The sequence below is a fragment of the Protomyctophum parallelum genome, assembly GCF_964188405.1.
Source record: "Protomyctophum parallelum genome assembly, chromosome: 16".
Lineage (NCBI taxonomy): Eukaryota > Metazoa > Chordata > Actinopteri > Myctophiformes > Myctophidae > Protomyctophum > Protomyctophum parallelum.
Window position 1 is genome coordinate 39,981,135 of NC_139711.1, and position 17,510 is coordinate 39,998,644.

Genomic DNA, 17,510 nt, shown 5'->3' on the forward strand with positions numbered 1-17,510 from the left:
AAGCAGGAGGCAATCAAGCCATATTAGGAAGTGACAGTTCATATGAATGGCCGCTAGTTTCACAGTAATTCTATTCAATCACCTCAATCTGAGCCTCAATTCAGAGATAAACCTTGCGTGTATAATAGAAGTGGACAGCTGACCAAAGCGGAAGAGAGCGTTGCCTAGAGACAAGTAAGCTACTACTCGGTAGATAGCGAGACCATTCTGAATCAATAAAAACAAAACAAATACACGTAAAACACGTCCGTGGCGCTCTGGGCTTTCAATGAAACATCGTCATAATAAATACTTCGCTTTCAGTGCACTAGTTTTAAGTCTTCTTTCAATTACCAATGTGATACAAGTAAGTAAGTATCCCTGCAGAGCCATGAGGCCCATAGGGGCAGGAGCCTATCTCCTGTTTCTGTAGCGTGAGGCAGCTTGATGTACAAGTACACCCCCTGGACATGACGCAGTGACTTACCCCCAATCCAACCCTTGATGCGAAGTGTCAAGCAGGGAGGCACTGGGTCCCATTTTTTACAGTCTTTGGTATGACCCGGCCAGGGATTGAACCCCGACCTCCCAGTTTCAGGGCGGACACTCTAACCACAAGGCCACTGAGCTGATACCAATGTGATATGCTTTTAGTAAATGACGGTCCAACGCCACCATAACACTGTGCATCACACCGAAGCCCCGGCCACCAAGAGGAAGCATTGAACCCAAATGAACATGCTGGCCGATCGCGGGTACTGCAGCTCGAGCCGAAAACATGAACACACGTTATGCTCCGCACCCTCCACAGCGTCGTATATGCTCCGCACCCTCCACAGCGTCGTATATGCTCCGCACCCTCCACAGCGTCGTATATGCTCCGCACCCTCCACAGCGTCGTATATGCTCCGCACCCTCCACAGCGTCGTGTTCGACAGCGGCGGTGCTCGTTCGTGACTTGCACACACACACGTACGCACGTTCATGCTTTTGGCCCGCCACGTTCATGAATGCCATTCTGACGTTTTTAGGTCCAAAATGGGCAGACGGAGCCCACCACTATTCCAACCCAGAACCAGAAGAAGGGGTGAAAAGGGAGTATGCGCTGGGTGAGCAACTCCATGCAAGTGGATGGGAGGAGAATTCCGGTGCCGGCTCCATTATGTACAACTCTGATCACAACATCTAAACAGCTATCTAGACACATTGTGCACTCCGTGAGTAGCGCCGTAAAAACTCTGGAGGATCTCCATCCATCCATCTTCAACCGCTCATCCGTAGTCGGGTCGTGGGGGCAACAGCTCCACCAGAGTGTTCCAGACTTCCCTCTCCAGAGCAACATTAGTGACTTCCTCCTGGGGGATCCCGAGGCGTTCCAAGGCCAGTGAGTCGATGCGTTTCCTCCAACTGCGCCTTGGTCTGCCCTGGGGTCTCCTCGGAGTAGGACGGTTCCTCAAGGACCTCCCTAGGGAGACGCCTGAGAGGCATCCTAACCAGATGCCCGAACCACTAGAGGATCTCACATCTAGAATATTCGGGCCTCTATTAGGCCCTCAAACCTACGTCGCTCAACCGAGTCAGTGTCGGGAGATTGTCAAGAGTGGCCAACCCGTTGTACCCAACTGTGTCGTCTGTGTAGACTAGAGTATATCGATACTGTATGTTTTGAAAAAAAATATTACCGTCCAACCCTATAATACAGTAATAAACAGGGTTTGCTGATGAGAAGCACGTAAGGTTTCATGGCGTTACGTTAATCTATTAACTACAATACATGCCTTTTTATGATGGCCCAAAGATTCTGTGTTCTCATGTCCACTGTCCAAGTTGGTAACACTTAACTCACCATCTGGTGCCTCTGAATCTTTCAGAATAAAGGCACTAGAGTGCCAGCAGATGCGGGAGATTTTATTCTGACGCCCGCCTTACCCTTTCCCCCCCAAAAACCGGGAAGCGTAATCTTACATTTCTACATTGCGCCAATAAGTCTGATCTCTGAGATTTAGAAGCGTCGATATTGTAACCGTGACGAGTCAGAAAGTAGTCCAGAACATCCACGTTATGATCAATCAGTACGGATGCCACGTAGATTCAGAGAAAATAGGGTCGGGCCGTAAACAAGGAAGTCAATGGGTGCACGGCAGGTCGGGAGGGCAAAAGGCCATTTCCAAAAAGAATGTGTTCAGCGATCTCATTTTAACAACAGTATTTGTCCATCCTGTAGACGGAATATGGCTGCAAAAGGTCATCAAAACCAAGTAAATTCTTTCCAAGTCAATTGATTGATAAAAAGATAAAAATTAAATAAATAACACTCTTCTTGATTATTCAAGTAATAAAATAATCTCGTATCAGCGCTAGCAGGAAGCCAATAAAGGAATGATTGCAGGGGACAACCACTCCCAGACCCCGTCACTTTAATCCTAATAGATTCTTCAGACTGGAAGTTGCTACATTCTACTGTGATGGTAGTGATAAGTTGACTGGTGTGGATAACCTCCCTACCTATGGCTGTAAGTTGACTGGTGTGGCTAACCTCCCTACCTATGGCTGTAAATTGACTGGTGTGGATAACCTCCCTACCTATGGCTGTAAGTTGACTGGTGTGGCTAACCTCCCTACCTATGGCTGTAAGTTGACTGGTGTGGCTAACCTCCCTACCTATGGCTGTAGGTAGATGGTAGGCTATATGCACTCAGATTAACTCTTCCTACTTCCGGGCCCCTTCCCTACTTCCTTCACAGGTGTTACCGATTATACTAATTAAAGGCTATGTTCCATTTAGTGTACAGTCAGTGGTTCTCAAACTTTTTTGTATTTCAAAGGATAACTCTGAGAGTGTACAAACACATTTCCACACTCTCGGGAGTTACAGACCTACACAGGGCCATTTGGAACCCACTCACGGACAATTTGAGACCTAGAGTGTTGCCAGTGAGCCAACATGCACAATAGCAGCACCCCGACTCTGACCAGAATGGAACAGAGCCTTCGCCTGGGCCGGCCTAGCACGACAGCGAGTCGCAGGTTCAACTCCCAATCCAGACGATCTTTGCTGTGTGTCACTCCCCATCTCTCTCCCCCCTCATTTCCTGTGATATTACTGTTAAACTATCAAATGCAGAAAGAAACCCAAAAAATATATTTAAAAAAGGCCTTCATTCGTATCGTCGGTAACACCTGTGAAGAAAGTAGTTAAGGGGCCCCAAGTTCCTTCCAAAATGGCGTGCGTGCGTGCAACAGAGCCCATTAGATACGGTAGCAAAGCAGAGATTGCTGTGGTAAATATATTCTTTTCTTTGCACAGCAATGAGTGTTGTGGGTAAAAAGGTCACACCTGGTTTAATCCTGAGAAAGATGGGTCCTGAGCAGAGCTAACAGCCATGCTTCGTTTCCTCTTCCCCACTGTCGAGTCTAAACACTGGGGGGGGGGGCAGACAGTAGAGGGGCAGGGAGTCAAACAACACAACAGGCTCTGACCACCTTGTTTCAAACAGTTAGCATGAGCAGAACTAACACTTGCAGGTGTACCCTTGGTTGTTGTTAACACTGGTCGGTACACGTAAGGAGTGGACTCACTCTGCCCTTGGGCTCGCCATCTATGATAGAGCCACGTTTTGAGTAACGCAAGGCTGGATTTTTTTATACAGATGGACATTTTGTAACCGTTTTTGAATTTTAACCACATGAACCCTGGCGTCCCCAACAGACCTACAAGCTCACAAGGCGTCGAGACACGTCGTGAGCTTGTAGATCTGCCATTTTGGGGGTGAAAACAGGAGGAGTCCTAGGACAGAGCTCTGGGGACTCCAGTAAACTACATAGGGTTTATGTGGATTTGTGAATTTTAAACTGCTTGACCTTACCATGGCCTTCAAAGGTAGAACTCACTTTGCACCTGGCTTTAACATACTTCTAACCACATCTCCCATGCTAGGAACAGATTGATGTGCACGTCCTTTTAGAGATGCCCAGCTTCGGGAAGATTGCGCTCCAAAAATTACGCAAATGTCACCTTAGGGCTTAGGCTCCAAGCAGCCATCAACTCAATTTGCTTTAATGTGTTGAGTTTGTTTTATTAACCCTCCCATTCACGAGTTACACAAGTTAATTGATAAAGAACAGCTTCCCTCCCGAGTTGTTTCATTGTTTAATTTGCCGTTTTTCACAGGTTTTAAGATTTATGGGGTTTCCATCGGACAGAGGGGGATACGTGACGCGTTCGGATGACGTCACCAGAAAAAGATCAGTCGCAATGGCGTGCAAAGGCTTCTGGGAAATTGAGGCCCAATGCATTTCAATGCCAATAGTGGCACGCAATGGGTGGCTCTGCCCTACGCTCTGTTATTGATCAGCAGTTTGGATTATTTTTCAACGCGACAAAAGGATCACACCATTTTAAGCCGGATTTTCATGAAACGGAACGATGATGTCAGCGGGGTGGCTCTTCAAAAGGTTAGTGGAAAAACTATGCAGTCAGATGGGGCTCACGATTACTTAAGTCAAACTGTTAACTCGGCCGTTCTCATTTTGCGCATGTATAATAGGCTTAATTTGTTTACATCGTACAGCGGTGCTCCAACCAAAAGAATAGCTGACCTCCAAGCTCATAACGCAACGTGTTGTGAGCTTGTAGATTGGCTATTACGTTGAGCATGTTTAATGTGTAGAGCAAAAAAAGAGGGGGCCTGGGAAGCCAGTAAACTAAGTATAGGGTCTAAGTGGTTAACCCATTTTGGGCGGGAACTTCTGTGTTTTAAGCATTAGGTTATACTTTAGCTATTTAAAATTAGCAGATCTACAAGCAAACCTACAAGCTCGTAGCGCGGCACTCTGTTTTAACTCAAATCTTTGCTCCTGGGGGGGGGGGGTCCCTGGAACATCATATTTTCAGATGGGGGTCGGGTACATATATTTTTGGGGGTCCTTGACATGAAAATGTTTGAGAACCACTTGCATAGAAACATGGGATTTTCAGACAACTGTCGTGATTTAGAAGACATTTGTAGAATCGTCTCAGATCTGAATAAAATCTCTTAATGTGACTCGGGTGCATTTAGTCCCTGATCCCGACCTATTCAATCCCATCAGCCAGGATGGATGTTAATGCCAGGTGAAAAATGGGCCTTGGGGCAAATGCAAACACAGGGTGATTTTCCTGTTGCGGACAACCAATATAAAAAAAAAGGGTCAATATCTCACAGCCAGGTTCATATATCCACAAAGGTGCCTGAAGAGAGAGTGCAAGTTCAACTCATACTAGTTCTAATTCCTGTTATCTCTTGAGAAGCACACAGACAGACAGCCTAAACAAACGCCAGGGCAGACAGGCAACACCATGGCTCAGGAAAAGACAAGAGCGAGGGGTTGGGACTGGAGTGGAATAGCAGGAAGAGAAGAGAGCATTTGTTGTCCTTGTTCTGCCACTAGAATAGAAAAGACGGGGACAACCTTTACAGACTTTGGATAAGTGCTCCATTTAAACCAGCCAAAACACAAGTGGCTTTTCTATTCCGCCTCCTTAGATCTTGCATTGTGGACAGCCAGAACCTTACTTCAGAGTACACTACATGAAGCTGCAAGATTCAACACCAGTTCCTGCTCGTTTGATCAGCAAAAAAACAAATGTGGCTTCTTTGAATAGTTTGAGAGCCGGTTTGAGAGTGGCATTTTTAACTGGTGTGAACAGATGGTTGATAGCAAGCCAGGGCCAGGAGACTACAGAATTGTGGCTAGGGGTTGGGCCTAAGCTGTGGGGGATGGGTGCGTAGCTGCGGTACATAATTGCAGTCAGCTAGGCCTCGATTCTGACATACAGTCACTGAGGCTATAGCATACAGAGCTTCGGGGTGAGGTTTAATAGCTTAATCAAAAAAATGCTGTCTGTCTGAGTGGTTAAACAGAGATTTCCTTCAGAGCCCGTTTTTTACTTTGCCGTGTTTCACTTTGTTGCAAAATATAGCCAACAGTGATGGCACAGCAAAGTAGAGATGTGTGCTTGTTCCAACAGCTGAAAAAACTAGCCATGTCTACTGTAAGTGAAAATAGCCAATCTACAAGCTCACGTGTCACGCCATGTTGAGCTTGTGGATCTTCTATTTTTTGCTGTGCAACACTGTCATATGACAGTGGAAAATTCTTAAAGCTGGAATGATGTCAATGTATGTTAATTAACCATGTTATCAGGCTATCCTTGAGGCTAGTTTTTTTTGGCAACGCCTTATGTGGACATGGAAGGTTACTCGAAAGCAGAGAGTAGGAGCATGGATAGCAGAGTGTAGTTAACTTGGGAGTTTAATCCATTACTTGAAGCAGTAGGAGGAGTTTAGGCATTGCCTGGCTATTGCATGTGTGCACAGTGCAGATTCAATAAAATGGCATCGGCTATGAGAGGCACTCGAGTTACAGTGTTTCTCAACAAGAGGGTTGGGACACAACACTAGGTCACGGTATTATGACTGAGTGGAATAGCCTTCTAAGCCTAGACTAGAGTCTAGGCTAACTTTTACATTGGGATAGGGCGTTATTTGCACACTGGGTCAATGCAAAATGTGTGTCCCTCCCAGTACAAAACCATTCTAGCAAATGCAACAAGACAAATGTGTTAGTGTGTGATGACTCCCAAATCCGCACTAAGAAAATTAATATATATAACCAATAAATGACTCCAAGCATTTTATATTCTGTGTAATAACAACAATAGGAAACTAAGGGTGTAGATGCATAACAACCATTTCTGATAAATAACCATTTCTACTGCTACACTGTGCTCTGGATGGATTAGAATTCCTTCAAATGCCACTGATGTTGAACAAATATAATGTAAGATATCATGCCTTCCTTGTCAATTTCACCGATCCCACAACACAAATGCAGTCCAAAACAGATTACAGTGGCCATCAAAACTGTATTAACCACACAACGAAAATTGTCTCCAATATTATTTTGACAGCTGATCAAACGTTAACCGTTTGATTAACTGTCAACACTGAAGAGGCAATATATTGACAAGGCACTAACCAAACAATCTCTAAAGGTTCATTTCAACAGAGAAGACAATAAAGCCTACATCAACACAAATAAGTCTTCATTTAAAAAAGGCATAACTTTCGCTCTGTTTAACCGTCAACATAAATGAAGCTTTATTGAAGCATGTGGTGGAAGCACAGAGCAGGTAGTGTATGCCAAACTGATGTCCTTAACCACTTGAACCCCAGGGTCCCCATTATGAAGGCAGGTAAACGTTTGGTGAAACTAGCAGATCTACAAGCTCACAACGCATTGAGCTTGTATATAGGCTAGTTTTGGCAAAGAGATTTTGTGGAAGAGACCAGAAAGACCAGACCCAGTACAGGGCCATGTTTATAGGGGGTTATAGAGGGTTTAAGTGGTTAAAACAGGCCGGTCGGGCTACCTGCCGATCTACCTGGTTTCCTAACTATCCACTATACAGCCTGAGTGTGAGGCCGAGTGACCAGTTGACCCAGTCCGGCGTTTGTTGACTGGCCCACTCGGCAAGAATCACCAATAGGGTCGACTACAGTTGCCAGACTGGGCTGACTGCTAAGCAGACATGTGCATTACAGAGCAATGATGATGCAGACTGCAGTTTAAGAGTGTCGACGATCTACTGTGCACTGTACACCACCCATCAGTCTATCACAGTTTGTTCTTACAAATAAATGAATAAAATAAAATGTACAGCTGGCATTCACACAAGACGCACAATGATACAAATACACGGAGCCCAGGCGCCAGGCGGCAATGCCAAAAATGAAATACAGGCTATAGCACAGCTGCCCACGCCAATACTTTCAAATACTGGCTAACCCCAACGGACAAGGATTTTGGCTTCTCTTCAGCTGTCGTTAGATTTAGCCTCGACACTCGTGAAGTATGGAGACCAGGTCCGGGTTTGTCTGATATTGCAGTGGTTGCTGTTGTTGACGCATGCATCTTTAGCTTTAACTTAGCCAAATGTTGCCTGTCTGCAAGGGCTCTGAATAAATACAGTATATATCAAGTGTGTTTACAGGCAACTTGACCATATATACACACAACTCTGTTCAAATAAGACAACAAAAGGCAATCACCAGGAAACAACAAAACATCTTGGATGGTTGCTTTGTTGTTCTGTGGGCATAGAAATGTGATTATTGTACATCATGCAGACAGAAGCCTTTTAACGGAGCCCAGGAACTACAAACTGGGCAGGACTGGATTAAGAGTCGCATATTAATAGCTCACAAGCACACGCATTGTGACACATTGTCAGCTTGTAGATCAGCTATTTTCTGTGAAGATATTTTGGGGGGGAAAATGAGAGGGCCTAGTATAGACCCCGGGGGACTCCAGTCAATGAACCAAATGGGGTTAAAGAGGCTAACGATCACCATTTCAATAACTCCATGGAACAAACAGCTGATGGATGGTCTTTCTCTTACTTTGTACCCGTTGAGGCTAGTGGCTCAAACACCATTCTGTACCATTCTGAAGAATGTTCAACAAGTGTTGGTCGATTCACGTACATTTGTAACTAAAGGTTATTTAGTTCTGTAGTCACTGTGGGTATGAATGTTTCAAACGCAGACCTTAACCTTTTGAGGGGGACATCAGCAAGATGGAGCTTTCACACCAGAAGTGCCAATGTACATAGCACAGCGGAAAACAGCCGTTTTCACTCGGGATGACATGGCTGGACTCTCCTAGGCCTAGTTTGCTGTGTGTGCACCCCTTGGAATTCTGCAAGGTTCTGTGCTCAACCTTCAAATACTGTGACATGCAAACAGAAGCAGTGCCAGTGAGCGCATTCTCCGGCAGCGCCGCCGCCGCCAATTGCCGGTGGCAGAGGAAACACTGCCACGGCTGTTGTCGGCGGCGCCGTGGCTGCTGCCGCTGCGGGAGAATGCACTCGCTGTACCTCCCCATGCACAGACACGCATCTAATGACTGCATTTGTGCTTCTGGTGTGAAAGTGCCATGACCCCATGACCTCCAAGTGCTTCACTTGTCCCATATATATATGATTTAAACACACATGTGTGTCTGTTTAAATCAAAGCCAAGTGTCACTATTTTTGCTCCATTTCAGTAACTATTCACCATCATTTACCTAAATTACTACAGATAAAGTAATTGAAGCAAATCCATCAATACTGGCCAAGATGTTCACCCAAGACAAAGAACCATTTATATGCATAGTGATTACATTATATTGCAGTGGATAATTAAGTTGTGATGTTAAACAATACCTAATGTATCTTATACCAACTGATTTAAAATTCTGCCAGTTGAGGGGGCACATTTCTTTGCAAATTTAAACTTTGGCAGGCAATTTCATCATATCGAAGGTTTTTCCACACCCATTAATACAATCATCGGCAAACAGATGATTTCGCTTAGGGTTAATTCTGCTGCTTAGAATGCCCATTCAGTTGGAAGACGGCACATATTCCACATAATGGTTCTTTATTATCAGTGCAACTCATAGGAAACCATCTCGAATTTAAACAGTACCCAGTCCAGTTCAACAGTGTTTCAGTTTACTTACTGTGTAGTCAGTAGGTTTGCAGACAGTCTGTATTGAATGTGTACATTTAGTCCGTTAATGTGTGGAAAGAAACAGACCTGCAAACTTGTTACCTTTTGATGAGAATTGTCATTTTCAAAAACACCTTAACACCTCATTGTCACCCCACTTCTGCTAATGTTTTTGCAGAACAGGGTCTCTGGACTTTGGCTTGTAACACACATTGGTTGTAGACAAGCAATTTGGACATACGCCTTCTTGCATAGAGTAAGAGGACAGCCATCTCAGTCATGGCAGGAGACGGAGAGACAGAGGTGGAGGACCTGGCGTTCTAGTGCAGTGGAATATGAAGACTTTCACCAAAAAGAAAAACACCTTTTTAACGATGCAAACAATAGTCACAGATGATGCATGATTCTGAAGATCTCGTAGTTAACGAGTTCCTGATCAGCCATTTAAAATGCTTCAATGGGATTTCGATGTAGTCCTATGGAATTTATGGAGTATTACTCATTCAAATCGTGGAGGCAAATCGTATGCTGTTATTAACTACAACTAAAATACGAATATTGAAAGAGGCTGCACAGTTAGCCTGTTATATTCATGACACAAGAGTCAAAAGGTCAATATCCAGAAACAGCCATAGACATGGGGTTGACATTTCTGCAGCTGAAAACAAACAAAGTCATCAGGATGGGCCTTACCTTGTTACAGTGGCGGCCGATGCCCATGAGGAAGTTATCTGGCTTTATGTCTCTGTGGATGAAGTTCTTTGTGTGCACATACTCGATTCTACTGATCATCTAGAGAGAAAACAAATGACATATTTAGCTTAACAACTCAATAGCAAACAATCAAAAAGTAATCAATAGAATAATCGCCAAGAAGATAATCGATAGTTGCAGGCGGGGCAAATGGATATATTTTGCATACCGGGTGTTATATTATGAGTTGCCCATGTACAGACAGTATCACGCTAAAGGTTCACAAAGTTTATTACACAAATAGGAACATACTGTATATAGTGCTGGATCATAATGACGTGACAATAAGATATGAGCCAAAGTACCGTGACTAATGCAGCAAGGCTGACCTTGCTGGCGCTGAGATGTCTCTCGTAGCCTATCTATAAAGTATGCTACAGTACAGGCAGTACACAATACATATCAACTTATCAAGTACACTGTATCTCAAGTTCAAGTACACAGACTTAAGATGTACATGGACAACTCATAATATAACACCGGGTTCTGGGTCTCTGAAGGATTTAGTGTGATTGTAGCTTGTTATGTTACCTGGTCTGCCAGCATGAGGACAGTCTTCATGGTGAATCGGCGCGAGCAGAAGTTGAACAGGTCCTCCAGACTGGGCCCCAGTAGGTCCATGACTAGGACATTGTAGTCCTTTTCCTGGCCATACCACCTAAAGAGAGAAGTAGGAAAGCACAATATAAATATGTAAACTCAGTCTATTTTGACCTCACCAAGATGGCCGCCGCCCAATGCTATGGGATCGGCGATCTTTAGAGGCTTTTTTCTCTGAATTGAGGCTCAGATTGCAGTGATTGATCAGAAAGCGGATGTTATGGGGTCAATACTACTGCGTCGCGGCACAGGGATTGCTGCGCAGCAACGCCTAGAACGGTGGCGTATCGGAGCGTCAGGCGAGGCGTGAATACGCGGCGGACGCCGCCGGTGTGGGATAGGTTCATTGAAAATAACGGAGGCGGCTGTTTTGACGTGCGGCGTTCACAGACGCTGTGTGGGGGTTTAGACAGAGCTATATTTTTGCCCTTTGCACTCTGGGAAGTGGAAACTGAAGGGTTTTCAAAGTAAAGCACCGTGTTTCCTGCAGCAGTGTGAGACAGCGCCGGAGGTTTTTGGTGGCAGTCAATGGGGTGCTTGCTTCATCACCAATGTGTCAAAACTGTCAATGTGTTGTATTGTGTTGTATTGTATGCATGTGTTTTTTTTTACTGTCAAACTTGTTCGTCTTGTCATCCGAGTCACCTACTGCTATGCTGCCAAATAAACTTTAGTCTGGTAGAACCACGTCATAAAAAGAGGGAGGGGAAAAGTGTAGTATCATGACTGCTTGTGAAAGATCTCACTGTATCACCAAAGTGGAGACATGTTTAATCTCCAGCGGGTTTTGCGGATCAAACACATACTTGTCTTTTGTCATGGCTGCTTGTAACCAGACACTACAAGGGTGACCCAGTGCTTCAAGAAAGACACTTGAGATACCAGTTTTCCTGGCTGTCTGGGCCACACAACACTCTGCTTGGGGGGGGTGTTAAATAATATGATGCAGTACAAGAGACTGCACTGATGTACTCAGGCAGACAAGGAAGTGGTTAGAATGATAAAAATAATCTTTACAATACACATATAGCAACATTGTAGGCAGGGGCATTCTTGTACATAACCTTTCCGGGCTGCCAACATACAACTCCAACTTTTGCAAGATATGTAGTGTCTAGATTTTTATACCAATTATATAACTCAATATAACTCATCATCCCATCATCTTACTTCCACACAAGGATTTTAATATAGAAGAAGTGTACAGCCCTGATCCACACTGTCAATTGTTTAACTACTCCGCTGCTACCCTTATTTCTCGTACCGATATAGGGATCCATTTCTGTGAGACAATTTAATTGAAGCACAGGCAGAAACATGTGCAGACCACATGGAAAAATTTTACTGCTGGATTATTCAAATCAGTGGTTGCCCACTTAACTCTTTCTACGCAAGGGAGAGGTAGATGTGGTAGGTAGCAGCAGGTGCCAGCTGAATTTGCAACATGAGCGAAGAAGAGGCGTCCTTGTTGTTTTTGGCTGACAGTGAAACTACTCCAAGCCCCCGGCCCAAACGAGACCTACTCCGCTTTACGACAAGAGCTCATCAACAACCCTGTGGCGCACTGTGAGACAGTTGTAACGATGTAGCAAAATAAGCCAAGGCATTGCGTTGTATCCTTTGCAGAAGCATGTCAGGTCAAGCCAAGTGACCTTTCAGGTCCACTGGTTCAGCAATATATGAAAAAGAGTTAACAATGCTAACATTTCAGCAGCTTACAGTTAACCATGTTTGCTACTACAGTAAATGGTTTACAAACCTTCTGATCAACCGTTTGTTTCACTTTCTCTCCTAGCATTTCAATCATTCTCAGTAAGTTATCTCTTCATGGCAAAAAGTGTGATATCTGCAAATATCAAATCATTACCTGAAGACTCACAATATTGTACTGTGACAAAGCTTGTGGTTTACAAAACTGCCAGATGAAACACAGTGGACCATATAGGGAATGGCATGTTGATTCAAATTAGAGCCAGACCAATACATTCGGTACACAACCCATTTTGGGCAGGAACCCCTTTTGGTGTTTTAGCTATTGAAAAATAGCATATCTACAAGCTCATAGCGCGCCACCGAGTGGCGCGCTACAAGCTTGTAGGTCTGCTATTCTTGAAAAATCGAAGAACCACTGACATAGAAACATAGATTTTTCAGAAAACTGTCAGGATGTAGAAGTCATTTTTAGAATCTGATCTCAGGTCAAAATGGGTATATAAACAGCGGTATATAGTCCCGCGCACAGTCTAACATCGGAACAACTCTCAATCTGACTTTTGGGCTAGGCTGTAATAAAAGTCCCCAGTACTCACTCACCCAACAGCACAATGTGCTGGTGAGAGGATGAGAGGCAGAGAGGCTTCCTGCTCTAAATCCCACTGGGAAAGCAGTAAGCACTGGGTTCCTGTGGCGCTCTGAAAGTGGGGGATGGGAGGAAAAGTACAAGAGAGCAGCAGCAGATCAGCAGGTTTGACTGGCTTCACGCTGCCCTCTCTCCAGCGTTGGAAGGAGGTAGGGCGGCAGGCCCGCATTGAAGACAACGTTTTGAGTCATTCCTTTGCCTAAAGAATGGTGTGCGCCTGTGCGGGCCCCACCTCCTTCCCTGATTGCCTTATTGGCCCTGCGCCCACTGTCGAGGTACATGTAGTAAATAGGTAATCCTCTCTCCAGTGTTGCCATGTCTGCTTATCATAAGTGACTTTCTTTTTCTGAAATGCTGCGTTTTTTTCGGGGCTCGTTTTTAAAGTGTAGTTGCTTATTTGGGCTTGTTTTTTTCAAATAGCCTAGTTAGGCTTGTTTTCATAGACCCGTTTGCTCATTTCACACAATCAGCAACGCCGAGCACAACAACATCACCTTGTAGGTCAACTGAGATCCTTTGCAAATCTTCAACAAATCTATCGTTCAAACAAGGCACTGTACAACACAAATACACTGGTGCTATAATGACATCCAAAACATTTCTAATTCATTCCGTAAAAAGGTACAATGTTGTCATTTCTAACACTGAAACCATGTGGTTTGCAGTTTATACGAGATGCAGAATCAAATAATTGTTCCTCAGCAATAGTGAAAATAGAGCCAAATGGTGCGCATTAAGCAATAATGCAGCGGAATGTGGTTGAAGTTATGAACAACCAAACCCATACAGGCTTTGTCATCATTATTGTCCTACATAGGAAATGTTTAAATCACCTCATTAAAAGTTCTTCTAAACACAACTAAACCCTACAAAAAGCTTGTCTTCTTTCAGTCCTTCAAACACTGCAGGTAAAGTAATGTAATAAATTGTGCAATCATGCAACAAGCAACTGCACGCACGTACACACACACACACACACACTCATCCATTACACGGTTACTTAATACAAACCTGGTGATCTAGTTTTTAAGGCGCGCACACCCCTTGCCAGAAACCACACCTTAGTAGTTCCACGACCATTGTCTAAGCCAGGTGCCAGTTACCAGGGTGAGAGAGAGTGTATGTTAAACTTTGAGTAGGGAGCAACATTTATAACATTAGCCTAGTAGCCGACAGACTGACCAGAGGCCATTGCTCAAAATATGCTTTCCAATAGGATTTCCTAGCTAGCTCATGGTTATATTACACATGTGAAATTAACCACTTTCATCCTGGAGTACATATTTTGGGCATGTACTGACATGCCCAAAATATGGACTTGGATGTTAAACTTGACCTGAGCTTGTGCTTCCTTCAATGCATGAGTGAGCAGACTGCTTCTTATCACCTGACAGGGGGGGGGGGTTCTCCTGGGTCCTTTTTTCCCCTCCATCAGGCACCCGGCTGACCAGGGGAAGGCAATATAGAGACCAGGATTACGGCATGCGTTTGTTAAGGACACGGGGGAGAACATGCAAACTCCACACAGAAAGGCACTTTCACAAACTCCACCTAGCCTAGGGGCACTGGTGGTGACACATAAGAGTTATTAGTAAAAGGCCGATGCACACCTCAGAAGGCTAGTGACAGGTGCGTAGGGAAATAAAGCATACTTAAGGTTATCTTTGAAAAACAAAGAAGGGTCCCACACACTGTCAGAAACTTGCCACTTTGCCAGGAATGTTGTTCTTTATTGGTCAAGTTTCGGTCGATTAGACCTTCATTAGGACAGACAAACACATAGGAGAGAACATGCCCCCCAGCACCCACAGCGAGAATCGAATTTAGGACCTCCTTCTAGATGTGAGGCGACAGCGCTACCAACTGTGCCACGGCGCACCGTCACAAGGGTTGGACGGTAATATGGTATAACGGTTTCCCCTGGGGAATGGTCAAAACTCTCATATTTCATCACGTCATAGTTACAAGGCAAACAGAACTTGAAACTAGACCAAACGATCTTTAACTTGTACTTGTGCTCGTGCTCTCCCTCCCCCCCCTCCCTCCCCCCCCCCCCCCCCCCCCCCCAAATGCTCTATACGGCAGTTGGGAGCACATGCCTCAGTTTCCCTCAGCACTTCCTCTCAGAGCACTAACAATTAGCCATTGCTAGCATTGCTGCGGATCAGATATAATGCTTTGAGTACAAACTTACAAAGGAGTGGACCTTTCCATGGAAACAAGCCATATGTTTACTTGGGCTTAAAATCCTCTTAGCAGACCTTGCATTGAACTGTACTTCCCTGTGCTTCTTTTTGCAAACTGCTAATAAAGTACGCAATAAATCAAACCTGTATACTCTAACTTTTACTGCCATGCCATCTCTGGCACCTGAATTTCCCCTACGGGATCAATAAAGTGTAAATAGGATTTCAATGTAATGGGTCCCGGGACCCAGGGGTGGTCTTTTAGCACAGTACCGAGTACAGTATTGCTTCCCAGGACCCTCGGAGGATGACATGATAAGGATGCAGGCTATTTGCATCACTGTGAAAAGGTATCACTATCCATGTCCAACCACACACTATCCATGAGATCTATCGATCTCTAGATGACAAGGGATCTGATGCTTGTGAGCACCTCTGATGTGAAGACAAAGATAACACAAGGACTCTTAAGGAGGTCCACTCTCCACTGTAGTGTGAAATGGCAATCATATCAACCTTCTGTTAGGACTTCATATTAGATTACTTTTATCGTCAGACTGTGGGCACAGTCACCAGCCACAATGCAGAATGCAACCTGAGCAGCATTTTGGCTTACTTTCATTTCAAGCGCTGATAAGGATCATAATGCCTTAGTTTGGCTCATCAACCGGGGTATCAACTGGTTAAGTTACAATAACAATACTCTCACACGCGATTACACAAGCCGTCTTTATTCCTGGTGAAGAATGCATCACCAGGGACCTGCCAGCCGACCGCATTCACCTGGTGAATGCACATGGTGCCTTTCATTGAATTGGCTGAGCAAAGCACATATTGAAGCTAAAAGTGAGGACACAAATTTGCACCTCATGGCTTTTGAGAGAATTAATTATCGCCACTATAGAAAGAAGGAAGGTTTAATTTAGTGCTCGTCAATATCAACCAAGCTCTCATTGCCACATTTGACCGCAGGCGCAGTACAACTGGATTGCTACTGCCCATGCAGGTCCATAACAGATTAATCGTTATTCTAGTAGTCAATTCTGTCTGATAGGACTTCAGACTCAGCTTTAACTTTGCATAATACAATACAAGGAAATATCACTTGAGATGAGGTAGTATTTAAAACCACTTTAGTACGAGTACCTATTCTGGGCCAAACATTCAGAGAAAAGCGCGAAAATGTACAAGCTCACAATACATCACATTGTGAGCTTGAAGATCAGCCATCTTCAGCATAGAGATTTGGCCTAGCCCATTTAGATCTGAGGATGCATGAGTCACCTTTTAACCATTATTTTTATATATATTCTTTCACACCAAACGTTTTTAACTAATATTTATCCTTCTGGGGGGTCCCTGGTACAATACATTTTCAGATGGGGGTCGGCGACAGAGTACATATAATTTTGGGGGTCCTTGACATGGAAAGTGTTCTAAAAAAAAACTTTCAGGATTTAGAAGACATTTGTAGAATCTGGTCTCAATGGGCTAGGGGAAAAAGTAGCAGGGCTAGTAATAAGTATAGACCTCTGGGGGACTCTGGTGCGGGGTATATGTTTTAAGACTAAGTGATTGGGTTAAAGACGAGAGCTCAGGATCAACAGCAATAATGCTTACCAGTCCATTATCTACACACCTTGTTCAATATCAAAGCCAGCTCTTCAATTAAAAATCAAGTCAAAACATGCATGTGGAACTTGAGGATGACAAACACATAGTTCTGCAGTTCTCAACTGACTTCCTGCCCCTGAGTCATGGGAGCCAACAAGGCCCATATCAACTGCTAGCCTCCCCCAAAACAGAAACCCTCACCCAGGTACAGACAGATATTTAGTCTAGACAACATTAGTGCTATTGTTTAGGAAGCAGGACCAGTTATATTGGTTGCAATAGTCGAATGCTGAATTATGAACCTCAGACTAAATGGAATAACTGATCAAATAATGGGTTTGCTGAAACAATGCAGACAAATAAGACATAAGCAATGCTGGTGTCAAAAACATGCTGGTAGTCAGTCAACCCCTTGAATAATTAACCTACTAAAAGTATATTGCATTGCTAAAGACACCACGCCTGCTTGGTTATGTTTGA

General features: G+C 44.2%; 1 protein-coding gene across 7 annotated transcripts in view; it reads right to left on the reverse strand.

The window, feature by feature from the left end:
* Positions 1-17,510, reverse strand: part of csnk1a1 (casein kinase 1, alpha 1) — a gene marked incomplete at its 3' end in the record, with an annotated part of 38,549 nt that overhangs the window by 18,163 nt on the left and 2,876 nt on the right. For 6 of the 7 annotated variants that reach the window (XM_083785265.1, XM_083785268.1, XM_083785267.1 and 3 more), the window contains exons 3-4: positions 10,803-10,929; positions 10,212-10,310 (exon numbers count right to left, since the gene is read on the reverse strand). In XM_083785265.1, coding sequence (XP_083641391.1) covers positions 10,212-10,310; positions 10,803-10,929 — 226 coding nt within the window. Of the gene's footprint in view, positions 1-3,316; positions 3,401-10,211; positions 10,311-10,802; positions 10,930-17,510 lie in introns of all 7 variants that reach the window. The other variant, XM_083785271.1, reaches the window with a different exon arrangement.